This window comes from Coregonus clupeaformis, chromosome 35, assembly GCF_020615455.1.
Source record: "Coregonus clupeaformis isolate EN_2021a chromosome 35, ASM2061545v1, whole genome shotgun sequence".
NCBI classification, from domain to species: domain Eukaryota; kingdom Metazoa; phylum Chordata; class Actinopteri; order Salmoniformes; family Salmonidae; genus Coregonus; species Coregonus clupeaformis.
In genome coordinates this window covers 37,763,960-37,777,718 of record NC_059226.1, presented here as the reverse complement: position 1 = coordinate 37,777,718, position 13,759 = coordinate 37,763,960, and the positions used below count along the sequence as shown (strand labels likewise).

At 44.6% G+C, this 13,759-nt stretch overlaps 1 protein-coding gene across 1 annotated transcript in view; it reads left to right on the top strand.

Annotated features, from left to right (window-relative positions):
- The first annotated feature begins 629 nt into the window (after positions 1-629).
- The window catches only part of LOC121551689 (multidrug resistance-associated protein 1), an 87,861-nt gene continuing 74,731 nt past the window's right edge, over positions 630-13,759 (top strand). The window contains 8 exon segments of the mRNA XM_045211069.1: positions 630-751; positions 2,995-3,171; positions 4,053-4,196; positions 5,224-5,361; positions 5,975-6,100; positions 11,621-11,682; positions 12,426-12,557; positions 12,726-12,953. Of these exon segments, the coding sequence (XP_045067004.1) occupies positions 704-751; positions 2,995-3,171; positions 4,053-4,196; positions 5,224-5,361; positions 5,975-6,100; positions 11,621-11,682; positions 12,426-12,557; positions 12,726-12,953 (1,055 nt within the window). The 5' untranslated portion in view covers positions 630-703.

The window sequence follows — 13,759 nt, the reverse complement described above, 5'->3', positions numbered from 1 at the left end:
CAAAAGGGGTTTATACTTATTGACTCAAGACATTTCAGCTTTACATTTTTTATTATTTTGTGAAAATGTCTCCAAATTCCACTTTGACATTATGGGGTATTGTGTGTAGTTCAGTGACACACAGTCCATTTTGAATTCAGGCTGTAACACAACAAAATGTGGATAAAGTCAAGGGGTGTGAATACTTTCTGAAGGCCGTGTAGTTAGGCTACACTCCTTTCTGAAATTAAAGAAAGACCTTATTCCCTATATAGTGCACTACTTTTGACCAGGGCCCATAGGGAAAAGTGTGCCATTTGCACGTTACTCTAGAGCAGGGTTCTTCAATTCCGGTCCTGGAGGGCCGAAACACTTCTGTTTTTTATTTCTACCTGGTAATTAATTGCACTCACCTGGTGTCCCAGGTCTGATTTAGCCCCTTCTAGGACCGGAATTGAAGAACCCTGCTCTAGAGGTTTTAAATAGACCTGCATGCACACCACCGGTGGCCCCCCACATAGTAAAATAACAAATGACATCCACACACACACACACGCACACACACTACAGTTAAGCGCACTGTCACAGATTGAGTTATAGCGTCCCCTAGCGGTAACCTTCTATCTCGTTTACAGGAGAACCAACAGAAGTGTGCTTATGAAACCAAAGCAAAGCGGTAGCGCCGTTAACCAAAATTATCAGAGGAGAACTTGAACAACCTCGAATGGGTTTGGACAAGTTCTGCAGTGCGGACGGATCCGACCCGTTTTGGGTAAGTTTCACTGTAGCGACCGAGTAGCCAACTCGCTGTCTTTAGCTGCTTACAATGTTGACGCCGACAGTTGTTTTCCAGCTTTCTATTAGCGGCTTTGCTTGTAATGACGGTGTCTGCCTGAACTAAGCATGGTAATATCACATACTGTACTGTCTTTGGTAACACTAGCGTTAGCTAACAGTAGCCAGCTAGGTTAGCAAGGCCGTCGTTATGCCGGTTGATAGCAGGTTGGAATGTGTTGACTTTAGCTAACTAGCTAAGCTTAATTTTATTAGTAATGTGTGAAAGAGGTTGAAATAACGTGGTAGTAATATACCTTTTGAAATGCACTATCAATAAAAGCCGACAATCGTTTTATTGTGAAGTTGTGGCTAGTTAGTTTAACAGCTTTCAGTGATAAACACCATTGATTCCTATTATGCTAGCTAACCTGCTAGTTTGCTGGCTCAAACTCAATCTAGTCTAACAGCTTCATTCGAGTCTCACACTACCTCTGCTTTGTTGATGATAGAGCAAAGTGTTTCGATCAAATGTAGCTAGGTAACTTTCAAGCCATAACACCCAGGTATGATGGCAAGCCTCTCTTGCTAGCAAGGTCCACAACACAATAACTCTTGTGAAAGCTACAGCAAGTTTTATCAGCTGGTCCAAGATTACTTGGTTTGTTTTAACATGTACACACATCCACTGCGAGTAGCAGCAACATAGAGGACATTATTATTACATTAGCTAGATAGAAACCTACAAAATAAAACTAGAAACCTATTGTCAAATCATATAGTATGTGTGTAATCCAACCAAACAAGTTATGACACTAGACTAGAGGAGTTACATCTGTTTAAAGTGACACATAATGTAATGTCATGTAGATAGATTGTATCTATGTGCGGTCATAACATGCTAAATTGCCTAATAAGTAAACCAGCTGGCCTTGCCAGACAGGGCTTTGCTCATCATAGCCCAAGGAATTTAGCTAGAAGTGTTAGAGGTCCATTTGCCCACATGTTAATAACAGGGTGCATGTCTAATAAGTGTTAGGCCTAGTCTCACTAGGCAGACCGGTTGTCTTGCCTTCCACAATGTAACAATGTTCCAGCTGTTGCCCTAGGTATGGAATTCCCAGAGACTATGTTAGTCCTAATAACATGCATTCTGTCAATAAGGTCTATGGCTTCCTTAGTTATGATAACATGCGCTATCATCATCCAGTCCCACAACCCTTTGAAACCTGTTATGACAGACTTGGTAGTGTGATTGTACACTTCTATATTCTACAGGGCTTTGTTGTCTGCTCACTGGCTCAGTTATTGAACCATACAAATTCCAAAGGGGTAAGAGGGCTTGCCTTGAAGCCAAGGGGTATTGAGACAAGTGCTTTCCAAAATCACTGAACTGGTCATGGAGTTGCTTGTCCTTTAGCAGCCATGGTCAGACTGATTAAGCAGTAGGGTTATTGAACACATACACAGTATGACTCAGGATTCAGGTAAAAACAGCTGTCATAACATGTTGTGTCAGTGTTGTGTCATGTCAGTGTTGTTTCAGTGTTGTATCTTGTCAGCGTCGTGTCAGTGTGTTATGTCAGTGTCGTGTCAGTGCCATGTCAGTGTTGTGTCATGTCAGTTTTGTGTTGTGTCTGTGTCAGTGTGTTATGTCAGTGTCGTATTAGTGTTATGAACGCCTTATGAACTCAGGATTTGGGTGAAAGTGTTATCGAACAATACAGCAGAAAGCGATAAGGCTAAGTAGACAGAATGAGGAAAGCTTAGGAAAGGACGGAGAGAGAGGAAGGTGTGTGTGTGTGGCAGACCTGGCACCCTGCCTCCACTTCCTCCTTTCTGCCAAGGCAGGAATGTTTATGTGGGCTTTGTTAGAAACACCTCATTCACACACACACGCGCTAGGTGAATAAAAGTGTCTGTTTACACACAAGGTGTAGGCCAGTGATGCACTTCACTCTAGCCTGTTTTATGAATGTATTAGGCTCTATAGCCCTAGTAACAACAGGCCTGTCATAATTCACTGAACACAGCAGTATGAGGCTGTGTCCCAAATGGCACCCTGTTCCCTGTATAGTCAACTACTTTTGCCCAGGGCCCATAGGGTGTCATTTGTTACCCTGCCCTGTCTGGTTGCCAGTCTCTTTCTGCTTTTGGTCACCATGTCCTTATCAACGCTATGTTGAATGAGCTGTAGTGTTTCACAGTCATCTGTCATTTAACCCCCCCCCCCCTTCCCAGGATTGGAACCGTACGTGGCACGCGGGGAACCCAGACCTGACCCACTGCTTTCAGAACACAGTGCTGGTATGGGTCCCCTGTCTCTACCTCTGGCTCTGTGCCCCAATCTATTTCCTGTACCTCAAAAGCCATGACCGAGGGTACATATGCATGACCCACCTCAACAGAGCCAAAACCGTGAGTCCAGGTGGGGGTGGAGGGGTATGGGGGTGGAGGTAGGTGGTTGATATGTGTGTTTATGGGGGTTAGGGGTGGGGTTATGGGGATTAGGGGTGGGGTTATGGGGATTAGGGGTGGGGTTATGGGGAGTAGGGGTGTGGTTGTGGGGAGTAGGGGTGGTGTGTGTGTGTTTACAGGGAGAGTCTGGAGGGGTGATGTGTGTGTACGTGTCCATATGTATGTGTAAGCGGATGTGTTATCTGTCTCTGCCTGTCTCATCGGTTCTTACAATGAGATAAGACCAATACGGTTTGTTTTAACCCAGAGAAACATATATAGCAAGCTAACACACACACACACACACACACACCCAGAGAAACATATATAGCAAGCTAACACACACACACACACACTCTCTCGCTTAACAACCAGAGTGTCAGACGTGACAACATCCTCACACAAATGACCTAAAGATCCCATTTCCCCTAAAGATCCCATTTCCCCTAAAGATCCCATTTCCCCTAAAGATCCCATTTCCCCTTCCTCTTTCTTCAGCTGCGTCCCAAATGGCACCTTATTCTATATTTCATGCACCCTTAGGGCTCTGGTCAGAAAGGCTCTGGGCAAAAGTAGATGCCTCCTGCCGTTGTGGCACTTCAACTTGACCCCTAAGCTGCTCCAGGGTCACTGACCTGCGGGCGGCCGGCGAGGTTGTGTGTGTGTGTGTGTGTGTGTGTGTGTGTAGGTGCATGTATTTCTCCGGGAGTGGGGTTTAAAGCAAAATATGAATTTCCATGATCTGAAAAAAATAAAAAATGCACAATAAAGTATTCTTCCCCACCTCCTCTACCTCCCCCACCACCTCACCTCCCCCTCCCCTCCCCTCTCCTCTCCTCCAGGCAGTAGGTTTTCTCCTGTGGGTCGTCTGCTGGGCAGATGTGTTCTACTCTTTCTGGGAAAGAAGCCAACATGACAGCAGTGCCTCCTCCTCCACCCAGGCACCTGTTTATCTGGTCAGCCCCACCATGCTCGGCATCACTATGGTAAAAACCAACACTGTGGGCTTTTCTGGATCAAAAGGGTCTTATCTGGGGGGAGCGGTCAACCTGTAAGGGTCTTAGCTGGGGGGAGCGGTCGACCTGTAAGGGTCTTATCTGGGGGGAGCGGTCGACCTGTAAGGGTCTTAGCTGGGGGGAGCGGTCGACCTGTAAGGGTCTTATCTGGGGGGAGCGGTCGACCTGTAAGGGTCTTAGCTGGGGGAGCGGTCGACCTGTAAGGGTCTTATCTGGGGGGAGCGGTCAACCTGTAAGGGTCTTAGCTGGGGGGAGCGGTCGACCTGTAAGGGTCTTATCTGGGGGGAGCGGTCGACCTGTAAGGGTCTTAGCTGGGGGGAGCGGTCGACCTGTAAGGGTCTTATCTGGGGGAGCGGTCGACCTGTAAGGGTCTTATCTGGGGGGAGCGGTCGACCTGTAAGGGTCTTATCTGGGGGGAGTGGTCGACCTGTAAGGGTCTTATCTGGGGGAAGCGGTCGACCTGTAAGGGTCTTAGCTGGGGGGAGCGGTCGACCTGTAAGGGTCTTAGCTGGGGGGAGCGGTCGACCTGTAAGGGTCTTAGCTGGGGGGAGCGGTCGACCTGTAAGGGTCTTATCTGGGGGGAGCGGTCGACCTATAAGGGTCTTAGCTGGGGGGAGCGGTCGACCTATAAGGGTCTTAGCTGGGGGGAGCGGTCGCCTATAATGTAATCAGTAGGATGAGTGGTTTTTATAGTGGGATTTAAACCTGGGCGTGATTAATACGTGTTGGTATGAGCAGGGCGCTAGCAACGGCAAGGTCACAGGTTCAATTCCGGCGAGGATGAAATGCGTAATATTAAACGTGTGTGCGCTCAGATCTGAAGGGGATGTACGTGATCTATGTGTCTGTGTATGTTGTTCTAATGTGTGTGTGTGTATGTTGTTCTAATGTGTGTATGTGTATGTTGTTCTAATGTGTGTGTGTGTATGTTGTTCTAATGTGTGTGTGTGTATGTTGTTCTAATGTGTGTATGTGTGTTCGTGTGTTCTCTCCCCAGCTTTTGGCCACCCTCCTGACCCAGTATGAGAGGTTAAAAGGAGTCCAGTCTTCAGGGGTGATGCTCAACTTCTGGCTGGTGGCCGTCCTCTGTGCTACCATCACATTCAGATCCAAGATCATGCAAGCAATCAATGAGGTGAGTGAGTGTGTGAGTGTGTGAGTGTGTGAGTGTGTGAGTGTGTGAGAGAGTGTGTGAGAGAGAGAGAGAGAGAGAGAGAGAGAGAGAGAGAGAGAGAGAGAGAGAGAGAGAGAGAGAGAGAGAGAGAGAGAGAGAGAGAGAGAGAGAGAGAGAGAGAGAGAGAGAGAGAGAGAGAGAGAGAGAGAGAGAGAGAGAGAGAGAGAGAGAGAGAGAGAGAGAGAGAGAGAGAGAGAGAGAGAGAGAGAGAGAATATTTGTTGTTATTGAGGAAAAATAGTTACATTTTATTGCGATATGACTTTATGTCCACATCGCCCAGCTTTAGCACCTCCCCCAAAAATGATTTAATGTAAATGATCACTGATTTATAGTTATTGCAAAACATTTGGTACATTTAACGCGATATATATTTCTGTCCACATCACACAGTTCTAGTTGTGTGTGTGTGTGTGTGTGTGTGTGTGTGTGTGTGTGTGTGGTTCAGGCCATGTGTAACAAGAAGAGTCCAGTTTTATTTTATTGCCATAAAAACTGTCTCAGACTTGACGGAACAAAGATATGAAAGAAATACGGTTTATTTAATGGAGTGTTTTCACGTGTTTCCCCCCCAGCCATGGACGGTGTGTGTGTTCAAATACACAACTTTCTACAGCTACTTCACTCTACTGCTCATCTCTCTGTTCCTGTCAGCCCTCTCAGACCAGCCTCCTCTCTTCTCAGAGGCGTCCAGAGACACCGTGAGCACACAGTCTGTCTCTCCGGCTGTTTTTGTTATGTCTCTGTGTGTCCACACACTGTGTTTGTGTAAATCAGTGCATGCTGTGTGTGTGTGTTTAGCCGTGTGTGTGTGTTTAGCTGTGTGTGGGCTTGTGTGAGTACTTGCTGTGTCAAACAGTAAATGTTGTGTGACTGTGAGAAGTGTGTGGGTCTTGCTGTGTCAAACAGTAAATGTTGTGTGACTGTGAGAAGTGTGTGGGTCTTGCTGTGTGTGTCAAGTGAATGCCAGCTGTGTGTGTTATTGTGCAAGCCGCAGGTTTTCCAGTTCCCAGGATTGGTTCTCTTGTGTTATTGTTCCACTCCCACAATGGAACTAACAGTCAGACAGTACAGAGGTCAATAACAACATGGATACAGGTTTCCCTGTTTAACAGTCCCACAATGGAACTAACAGTCAGACAGTCCAGAGGTCAATAACAACATGGATACAGGTTTCCCTGTTAACAGTCCCACAATGGAACTAACAGTCAGACAGTCCAGATATCAATAACAACATGGATACAGGTTTCCCTGTTAACAGTCCCACAATGGAACTAACAGTCAGACAGTCCAGAGGTCAATAACAACATGGATACAGGTTTCCCTGTTAACAGTCCCACAATGGAACTAACAGTCAGACAGTCCAGAGGTCAATAACAACATGGATACAGGTTTCCCTGTTAACAGTCCCACAATGGAACTAACAGTCAGACAGTCCAGATATCAATAACAAAATGGATACAGTGTGTGTCTGTGTGTGTTCTGTCTGTGTGTGTTCTGTCTGTGTGTGTGTATAAGACACAGTGTTGGGGGTAACGTCTTTCACTATTATATTACTTTTATGAGTAATTCAATAATATTACGAGTTACTGTGTTCAAATATTGGAATATTATTCCAGTAACTTTTTCTAGTAACACACGTGGTATTTCTATGATCCGATCTCAACTTGTTTCCTCAATAATTCTTGAGCGAGTGGAGAAAGGCTGTTTGGAGAAATGTCATGACAGCGGTCCATAAAAATGGATAGAGTGCGCACCTCTGATCTTTGCTATTGATCTCTCCTGTGATAGAACAGCCCATAGAGGGCTTCACCGTCTAGCTGTCCGTCTCTATGCTGTGGTCGCACTGGCGGCTGGAGAGAAAGATTTAGAATGAAAATAAATCTGTACAGAGATTTAGTTTATATTAGACTGTGTAACATAACATCCATTTCATAGGATGACACATCAGTGTAGGATGACACATCAGTGTAGGATGACACATCAGTGTAGGATGACACATCAGTGTAGGATGACACATCAGTGTAGGATGACACATCAGTGTAGGATGACACATCAGTGTAGGATGACACATCAGTATAGGATGACACATCAGTATAGGATGACACATCAGTATAGGATGACACATCAGTATAGGATGACACATCAGTATAGGATGACACATCAGTGTAGGATGACACATCAGTGTAGGATGACACATCAGTGTAGGATGACACATCAGTGTAGGCTAAAGGGATTTTTCTATTAGAAAACAATCTATTCCTACCTTTACTTTTCATTAGTGTCACTTTCTCACCTCGAGGGAAATTCTGACAGCAGACCCTCTGAAATGAATTGATCCATGATCAAGAAACGATGAATCAAATAGCCTTGTCTCCTACTCCTAATTGTTGTATGCCTCTTCATATAGATGATACATTATCATAAGGCCTCTTCATATATATGATACAGTATCATAAGGCCTCTTCATATATATGATACAGTATCATAAGGCCTCTTCATATAGATGATACAGTATCATAAGGCCTCTTCATATAGATGATACATTATCATAAGGCCTCTTCAGGTAGATGATACAGTATCATAAGGCCTCTTCATATATATGATACAGTATCATAAGGCCTCTTCATATAGATGATACATTATCATAAGGCCTCTTCATATATATGATACAGTATCATAAGGCCTCTTCATATAGATGATACATTATCATAAGGCCTCTTCATATAGATTATACATTATCATAAGGCCTCTTCAGGTAGATGATACAGTATCATAAGGCCTCTTCATATAGATGATACAGTATCATAAGGCCTCTTCATATAGATGATACAGTATCATAAGGCCTCTTCATATAGATGATACAGTATCATAAGGCCTCTTCATATAGATGATACAGTATCATAAGGCCTCTTCATATAGATGATACAGTATCATAAGGCCTCTTCATATAGATGATACAGTATCATAAGGCCTCTTCATATAGATTATACATTATCATAAGGCCTCTTCATATATATGATACAGTATCATAAGGCCTCTTCATATATATGATACAGTATCATAAGGCCTCTTCATATATATGATACAGTATCATAAGGCCTCTTCATATATATGATACAGTATCATAAGGCCTCTTCATATAGATGATACAGTATCATAAGGCCTCTTCATATAGATGATACATTATCATAAGGCCTCTTCATATAGATGATACATTATCATAAGGCATTATGCCTCTTCATATAGATGATACATTATCATAAGGCCTCTTCATATATATGATACAGTATCATAAGGCCTCTTCATATAGATGATACATTATCATAAGGCCTCTTCATATAGATGATACAGTATCATAAGGCCTCTTCATATAGATGATACAGTATCATAAGGCCTCTTCATATATATGATACAGTATCATAAGGCCTCTTCATATAGATGATACATTATCATAAGGCCTCTTCATATAGATGATACAGTATCATAAGGCCTCTTCATATAGATGATACAGTATCATAAGGCCTCTTCATATATATGATACAGTATCATAAGGCCTCTTCATATAGATGATACATTATCATAAGGCATTATGCCTCTTCATATAGATGATACAGTATCATAAGGCCTCTTCATATAGATGATACAGTATCACAAGGCCTCTTCATATAGATGATACATTATCATAAGGCATTATGCCTCTTCATATAGATGATACAGTATCATAAGGCCTCTTCATATAGATGATACATTATCATAAGGCCTCTTCATATAGATGATACAGTATTCATAAGGCATTATGCCTCTTCATATAGATGATACAGTATCATAAGGCCTCTTCATATAGATGATACATTATCACAAGGCATTGTATAGAGACAGGCTTTCACTTTCATGATCAATGCACTGGCAAATGGCTGCGGTGTTGTGGATGATCAATTGCGACAACTTATGTGCTATCAAGCCAAAGGAGGAGACATGGAATTATTGATTTCGATGGTTGCCGTTAGGCTTGGGCGGGAACTAGATTTTCCTTCACACCGACTTTGTGCCATCCTGGGATATTCGGTAATACCGGCACTGAACACAAGAGGCGCTATTTCCAAACCCCGCTGAGCCTCTGTAATCCGAAGGTTAGCAAGTACATGTAAAATCCCACAGTGAATACTAGCTAAATGCTATCGAACGCATTGCCATAAATTGTATACAGTCTCTGACATAAACTATTTTCAGGACAGACATTCCAGCTCAGAAAGTTATACAAGTAACAAAAAAATGCTACCCAGTTTCCTGCACAAAACAATATGTAATGTATTACTTTACAAGTAACTAATCGAGTCAGACATAGTCCAGTACTGATCCAACCACTGGTCAGACATAGTCCAGTACTGATCCAACCACTGGTCAGACATAGTCCAGTACTGATCCAACCACTGGTCAGACATAGTCCAGTACTGATCCAACCACTGGTCAGACATAGTCCAGTACTGATCCAACCACTGGTCAGACATAGTCCAGTACTGATCAAACCACTGGTCAGACATAGTCCAGTACTGATCCAACCACTGGTCAGACATAGTCCAGTACTGATCCAACCACTGGTCAGACATAGTCCAGAAATCAATAACAACATATACTGTTTCTGTGTAAACAGTCACCTAACAGATCAATCAAACATCATCTAGTAATCAATATGACATCAGTATAACTGGTTGGACATGGTCTAGTAATCAATATGACATCAGTATAACTGGTTGGACATGGTCTAGTAATCAATATGACATTACATTTTACATTTACATTTTAGTCATTTAGCAGACTTACAGTTAGTGAGTGCATACATTATTTTTTTATTTTTCATACTGGCCCCCCATAGGAATCGAACCCACAACCTTGGCGTTGTAAACGCCATGCTCTACCAACTGAGCTACATCCCTGCCGGCCATTCCCTCCCCTACCCTGGACGACGCTGGGCCAATTGTGCGCCGCCCCATGGGTCTCCCGGTCGCGGCCGGCTACGACAGAGCCTGGATTCGAACCAGGATCTCTAGTGGCACAGCCTTAGACCACTTCGCCACTCGGGTGACATCAGTATAGCTGGTTGGACATGGTCAAGTAATCATTATGACGTCAGTATAACTGGTTGGACATGGTCTAGTAATCAATATGACATCAGTGTAACTGGTTGGACATGGTCTAGTAATCAATATGACATCAGTATAACTGGTTGGACATGGTCTAGTAATCAATATGACATCAGTATAACTGGTTGGACATGGTCAAGTAATCAATATGACATCAGTATAACTGGTTGGACATGGTCAAGTAATCAATATGACATCAGTATAACTGGTTGGACATGGTCTAGTAATCAATATGACATCAGTATAACTGGTTGGACATGGTCAAGTAATCAATATGACATCAGTATAACTGGTTGGACATGGTCTAGTAATCAATATGACATCAGTATAACTGGTTGGACATGGTCTAGTAATCAATATGACATCAGTATAACTGGTTGGACATGGTCTAGTAATCAATATGACATCAGTATAACTGGTTGGACATGGTCTAGTAATCAATATGACATCAGTATAACTGGTTGGACATGGTCTAGTAATCAATATGACATCAGTATAACTGGTTGGACATGGTCTAGTAATCAATATGACATCAGTATAACTGGTTGGACATGGTCTAGTAATCAATATGACATCAGTATAACTGGTTGGACATGGTCTAGTAATCAATATGACATCAGTATAACTGGTTGGACATGGTCTAGTAATCAATATGACATCAGTATAACTGGTTGGACATGGTCTAGTAATCAATATGACATCAGTATAACTGGTTGGACATGGTCTAGTAATCAATATGACGTCAGTATAACTGGTTGGACATGGTCTAGTAATCAATATGACGTCAGTATAACTGGTTGGACATGGTCTAGTAATCAATATGACATCAGTATAACTGGTTGGGTGAAAACACACAGATGTGGATGTTACATGTTGACTGTTTAGAGAAAGTTAGAAAGGGTGCGAGTGTGTGCCTGTATTTGTTTGTGTGTGTCCGTCCGTGCATCCGTGTGTGGTGTGGGTGTGTGTGTGTCCGTCCGTGCATCCGTGTGTGGTGTGGGTGTGTGTGTGTCCGTCCGTGCATCCGTGTGTGGTGTGGGTGTTTCTAACTGTGTGTTCCATCTCCTGCCGGTGCAGAATCCCTGTCCTGAGATCGGAGCTTCCTTTCTGTCCAGAATCAGCTTCTGGTGGATCACTGGGTGAGCAGGGAACCTGTTAGACACATTTTGGTGTAGAAAATCAAATACATTAAAACTTGCCTAAGTATTTTAAAATAACTTTTGGCATTGTCTAATTGACTCAACAACCAAAAACACATCTAAGTTTAGCTTTCTTAATGAACTAGAAAATCTATAGTTATTTCTGGTTGTTTATCGAAGTTAGCTGGTTAAGTCATTAACTCTGTGTTGTAGTATTCCCCTCTGGAAACAGCGGGCATGTGTTTCTGTTTCAACAGGAACTGTTAGTGCTGACAGTTTCTCTCTCTCTTTCTATCTCCTCCCCCTCTCCTCTCCCTCCTCTCCCCCCCCTCTCCTCCCCCTCTCCTCTCCCCCTCTCCTCTCCCCCCTCTCCTCTCCCCCCTCTCCTCCCCCTCTCCTCTCCCCCCTCTCCCCCCCACCTCTCTCCTCTCCCTCCTCTCCTCCCCCCTCCCTCTCCTCTCCTCCCCCTCTCCTCTCCCTCCTCTCCTCCCCCTCTCCTCCCCCTCCCCTCTCCCCCTCTCCTCCCCCTCCCCTCTCCCCCTCCCCTCTCCTCCCTCCCCTCTCCCCCTCTCCTCCCTCCCCTCTCCCCCTCCCTCTCCTCCCCTCTCCTCTCCCTCCTCTCCTCTCCCTCCTCTCCTCCCCTCCCTCTCCCCCTCTCCTCCCCCTCTCCCCTCCCCTCTCTCCCCCTCTCCTGTCCCTCCTCTCCTCCTCCCCCTCCGCCCCTCCTCCCCCCTCTCCTCCAGTATGATAGTAACAGGTTATAAGCGTCCGTTAGAACAGAAGGATCTGTGGTGTCTGAACTCAGAGGACCGCTCCCAGAGGGTCGTCCCTCAGCTTGTACGACGCTGGAACAACGAGTGCCTAAAGGTCAAAAGGTCAGGAGAACCCACCAGGCACACGAGTACTTGCACATCCTGGCACGTTTGCACTCAGCCAAGGTCAAAAGGTCATGTTCATTAGGGCACACCGTAGCAAAACGTTGTTCAAAGAACGAAAACAAGCTAAATAACACCTTCTCTTCCCCCTCCCTTCCTTTCTCCCAGACCGGAGGAGAAGACTTTATACTCCCCTAAGAAGGCTCCTCGGGGAGAGAGGAAGGAGGGTGTCCCCATAGAGGAGTCAGAGATCCTGATTATCAAGACCCACCAGAAGACTAGAGAACCCTCTCTGTTCTGGGCCCTCTGTCTCACCTTCGGACCCTACTTCCTCATCTCTTCACTCTACAAGATCATCCAGGACATTCTCATGTTTGTGGGGCCTGAGATACTCAGGTAGGTGAGATGCTCTTGTCTGGTCCTCTCCTCTCCTCTCCTCTCCTCTCCTCTCCTCTCCTCTCCTCTCCTCTCCTCTCCTCTCCTCTCCTCTCCTCTCCTCTCCTCTCCTCTCCTCTCCTCTCCTCTCCTCTCCTCTCCTCTCCTCTCCTCTCCTCTCCTCTCCTCTCCTCTCCTCTCCTCTCTTCTCTTCTCTTCTAGTGGGGGGTAGTTGTGGGAAATGTTTCCCTCTCCCGCCTCGATTAAAACCACATCCTTTTCAAGTGGTCCTCTGTAGCTCAGCTGGTAGAGCACGGCGCTTGTAACGCCAAGGTAGTGGGTTCGATCCCCGGGACCACCCATACACAAAAAAAATGTATGCACGCATGACTGTAAGTCGCTTTGGATAAAATTGGATAAAAGCGTCTGCTAAATGGCATATTATTATTATTATTAAGTTCCACAGTGTTATCAGGCTCTATGCGCCGTCAATCCGAGCCTGGGGACGAGGTTAAGTGCGCAGGCACCTAGTGTTGTTAGGTTAGCAGTGTGTCTGTAGCACACGTGGTGGAGTTTGCAAAACAAATGCCCACTGGGTTGATGCAAATAATCATGATTCTGCCAGGCTACTTTGTACTTTTAATTGAGAAGGTTTTTGGTAAAAGCCTTTCCATCTACCTGAAGACGGTTACCATTAGCATCGCTAACAGCTACACAAAGTGGTAGACAATACACACACAGACGGACATTCCTGTGCCTTTGCCTCTTCAGAAAGTAGCAGGGAATACGAACCACTGATGCATTCTGTTCATGTCTTACAATAAACT